The sequence below is a fragment of the Scardinius erythrophthalmus genome, assembly GCF_964197995.2.
Source record: "Scardinius erythrophthalmus genome assembly, chromosome: 1".
In the NCBI taxonomy this organism is placed as follows: Eukaryota; Metazoa; Chordata; class Actinopteri; order Cypriniformes; family Leuciscidae; genus Scardinius; species Scardinius erythrophthalmus.
In genome coordinates this window covers 30700761-30705173 of record NC_138221.1, presented here as the reverse complement: position 1 = coordinate 30705173, position 4413 = coordinate 30700761, and the positions used below count along the sequence as shown (strand labels likewise).

At 36.7% G+C, this 4413-nt stretch overlaps 1 protein-coding gene across 1 annotated transcript; it reads right to left on the bottom strand.

Annotated features, from left to right (window-relative positions):
* Positions 1–1480: 1480 nt before the first annotated feature.
* Positions 1481–2850, bottom strand: LOC308695792 (erythroblast NAD(P)(+)--arginine ADP-ribosyltransferase-like; the record flags this gene model as incomplete). The annotated part of the gene is made up of 3 exons (XM_081374005.1): positions 2777–2850; positions 2479–2574; positions 1481–2230 (listed from the first exon to the last, which is right to left on the bottom strand). Exons 2-3 carry the CDS (start codon positions 2527–2529, stop codon positions 1481–1483), a joined length of 801 nt encoding a protein of 266 aa, XP_081230131.1. The 5' UTR covers positions 2530–2574; positions 2777–2850.
* Between the last annotated feature and the right edge of the window lie 1563 nt (positions 2851–4413).

The window sequence follows — 4413 nt, the reverse complement described above, 5'->3', positions numbered from 1 at the left end:
ACAGTCTATGGTTGTAGCCCGTTGAAGCTCTTAATTTTGAGCTCTCAAAGTGCACCAGACTGATGCATTTAACTTTAAAATGTACAAAATTTTCTTGCGGGGGAGCATGTCCCCGAACCCCCCTAGAGGGACAGAGGTTTACCCAACATAGTTTTAAAAATCCTATGGGAAAGAACGATAATTTATTAACTTTACTCCAGCATAGTACAACAAAGTTCCTTTTAATGTCCTAAAATGTACTTGGACAAACTATACATTTGGCCTGCCTTAGGGGGGGCCTACAAGACATTGTGCCCAGGGGCCTCTGAATTCTTAATCCGGCCCTGCACCTCACCCCGGACCTCACTAATTTTCAAACCCTGGTTACGGCCTTGGCTTTACTACTAGATATATTTATGGAGATGAAAAATAATAAGGCGCCCTGTACAGCTATGATCAGCCAGGGTTTCCGCGGGGCATTAAAAAGCATTTTGCTTATTCATGTAAATGTAAATGCGCAATCCCCACATTCCCGCACCGAAATTCAAGCCCTGAAATGGCAGCGGGATGTGTAACTCTAGCATATGGCGCATATGTCATATAAAGTTAGGCAAGGCCAAACAGCGTTATCCATGTTTTGCGATTGCATCGCTAGAGTAAGCTAGTGAAACTGATAGCGTTCTTCATTTAATTACAATATGAGGACTGACGGTAGGCTATAAAAATCAGCGTTTCTGTGTAGGTGATGACAACCATCTTGACAGCAGCAATCAAAGCATCGCTAATTACGGTTGACCTTAATTTGAGATAGTAAATTTGTTCCTAATCAAAGGGAACACTTAACCACAGAACAGCTGGGTAAGTTTTGTATTGGCTTATTGGATACAGTAAATGAAGACTGTCATCACCTACACAGAAACGCTGATTTTTATAGCCTACCGTCAGTCCTCATGTTGTAATTAAATGAAGAACGCTATCAGTTTCACTATTAGCTTACTCTAGCGATGCAATCAACAACATGGATAACGCTGTTTGGCCTTGCCTAACTTTATATGCACAATCTTGAAAAAAGTACTATTGTTGAAATTCTCACATCAAGCAAACTTCAACGCACCCTTATCCACTACCTGCTAACGTTAGTGCACTGCACCCGAGCAAGCACACTTTGCAGTTCCTCCGGAAATGCACTTTTCTAGTTATCTTTTTTATCACTTGAGTTTTTGCTTTGTACGTTTTAGGAGAACATTGTGGGAACCAAAATAAAACTATCCGCTGAAAACATTATTAGAACTTCATGTTCTCAGAACGTTTTTAGAACAAAACATTTCTTGCACAGAGTTACATGTGAAAACAGAAACTAGATCAAAAGTTGACAAAGCAGAAGAATTCATTGTTGATTTACTTAAAACTTGTAAAGACGATTATAATTCGGAATTAATGAAGCCATCAAACATTATAATGAAAGCAACGTCTGACTTGAAGAGACACAATGAGTGAAGATTTAAAGTTTGGCCTTGTCCTGTACCAGTTTTGCATCAACATCACAGTTCAGGTAACTTATTTTCCCAGAGCTTTTCAACTTGAACACAGTGTCACACCAGGCACCATCCTGACCTTTTGTCTTGATATCAGTGACCATAAACTTCTCATATGGAGGAATCAGCACCTCTTTCTGGTCAGGATATTTGGAGTATTTGATCACATCAGCGCCTTCACAAGTGTAGATTTCAAAACAAGATTTCGGTCCAAAATCATTTGCTACCTTACGATCAAGAGAAGAGGATGTAAATGAGCCGAAACGAACCTCTTTGTTCAGAACATCCTTATCAAACTCAACTGTAGTGCCGCGATAAGTTGAATAGCATTTGTTTTGTGTTTTGTTCAGAATCTGTATTGCATCTGTTACCAGAAAGTGAAGTGAATACCATTTGAATGTCTTGTCTGTGTAATTTTGTTTCTCACTACGGACAGCATTATTAAAATCACGATATACTTTCGAATTGTTGTTAGTGTACACATAAATGGCGACTGAATGAATCTGTTCCAAATTATCCTGTGGTTTCTTGGCTTTCTTTTCACCGTCGTGCCAAGTATCATTAAATTCAGAAGACTTATTGATTTCCTCCTCCAGATATTTTGTCTTCACCAGGTCTGTCATGTTCTTTCTACAGCCCATATATTGATCATCAACAGAATTCGGTGCCATATCCAATGGATATATCTTTCCTTCAACAGCAGCAGCTCTGTGATCCTGCAGAAACAGGAATCATAATGATCACATCATCAGTATTCATGTCTGTAACAATCTTATCAGCTGTCCTGTAGCTCAAACAATAGAGCGCTGGCGCTTGCAACTCCAAGGTCAAGGGTTTGATTCCCAGGGAAAGCAAGAACTGATAAAACTGTAATTGTGCACCTTGAAATGCAATGTAAGTCGTTATGGATAAAAGCGTCTGCCAAATGCATTAATGAAAATGTAAATGTAGAACACAAGCTTACCTGTCCTAGAGCAGCTAAAATGAGAAGAAGAACTTCAATGATCAGCAGCATCTTGATTCAGTCAAATCCCTCTGATGATCTAGTGAAGAACTGATGCTGAAACACAACAGTGTCTCACATTTATTAAATCTATCACTGCAATAGCAGCACTTATTTTAAACTGTTCACCAACTTCTAACAAAGTACAGTTTAAATTTTTTTTTTTGTATTTTCTGTCGGATTGAAAAAACGTCAAATATGCAATTAAACCTGTGATCTATATCAATATATTGACCTTTTACTTTACTTCCAAATTTACCTGAGAATATTCTTGTCTGTTTAGCTCAAGGATGAGAGGAGAAGATCAGAAAAGTCAGTCGCTCACAGCCAGACGACAACGACGTTTGAAAGAGATGAGGAAGGTGGCTTTTTTATATCGCTGATATAAAAGTGTGTTGTGGGATATAACAGCTGACGTAGGATCGCGATGTTGAGCTCATCATGATGCAGCACATGTGAAGTCTGTGTGGTTTCACACTGGACACACCGAGTTCCTGCAGACGTGCAAATAAAGCTTGACACTCCTTATCACTTCGAGCAGTTCTGACTCTGTGAAAGTTACGAATACAGTAACTTTAAACAAACAAAATAAATATAAATTAAATTATTGTGATTCAAAAGATGAATAAGAAAAGGGTACTCTAAACAAAGAGGTTCATTTGCATAAACTTTTCTTGATTTAGAGTAGCCAAGGAATTTAGAATTTTTGTAATCTATTTGTGTAGGTGCTGATGTGAAAAAATATTCAATGCTTTCTTGTGCAAAAGAGGTGCTGATTCGACACATTTATGGTCACTGATGTCAAGACAAGAGGAGATCAGAGAGAGCTTTACTCTGACACTGTGTTCACTTTGATGTTGATGGCCAATAATCCATATATTTGCCTAGAAGATGTCTAAACTTTATTGTTTATGGACTTCACAGTTCAGGTCACTTCTTTTTCTAAAATCTCTTCTTTTTTTTTTGAGTGTTGTGCCGGTCGTGTCATTACCGGAAGCATATAGGTTTGACATCATGATAACCAGATTCTGATCATGGAAATGTGAATCTTTTTCTCCAGATTTCTGCTGGAAGAGACACAACACATCAATCATGGGTTCAGTTCACATCACAATGCTAAATGAGATGTAAATTAACAGTCTCATAGCTCTTTTTGTTTTGAATAGGATCTATCGTTCCAAGTAGCAATTATGAGGCCAAGCACACAAATGATCTCAGTGAGTCAATTTTGGTGAGGATTGGACAAATTTTGGTGGAGTAAAAGTAAAAAAAAAAAACAACAACAACAACAACAACAAAAAACAGGATGTTAATTCGATCAAAATTCTTTGAAACTCTGTAAGACAGTCTATACATTTCATGAAATGGACAACAAAGCATTTTGAAACTTATATCACAACTTGTTTTCTTTCAATTAGGACTGGTTTTATATTTCTATTTTCATCTGATTAATCGTAGGCCTCATTTATTTGATAGTAGGCATCTCATTTTTTGAGTAAAAAAAACATTATTTTTGAATAATTTTGGAAAAATAAAATAAAATCTGAAGAAAATTGGCAGTGTTCATCACACTAGTCTACTTTAATTTTTCACCTGGAATTTTGTTTTGAAAAACTTTTATTTTGTACAATATGGAACATTGTCACACTTGTGGTGTTCCCGGTCAAAAATGACCGGACTACCAAAAATAGCTTATAAATCACTCGTTATGCAATATTATCACCCAATATTGGATTCAATCTTTTTGTCCACTTGTTCTCTTTCAGTTAGGACTGGTTTTATATTTCTATTTGCATCTGATTAATTGTAGGCCTCATTTATTTGAGAGTAGGCATCTCTTTTTTTGAGTAAAAAAAACATTATTTTTGAATAATTTTGGAAAAATAAAATAAAATC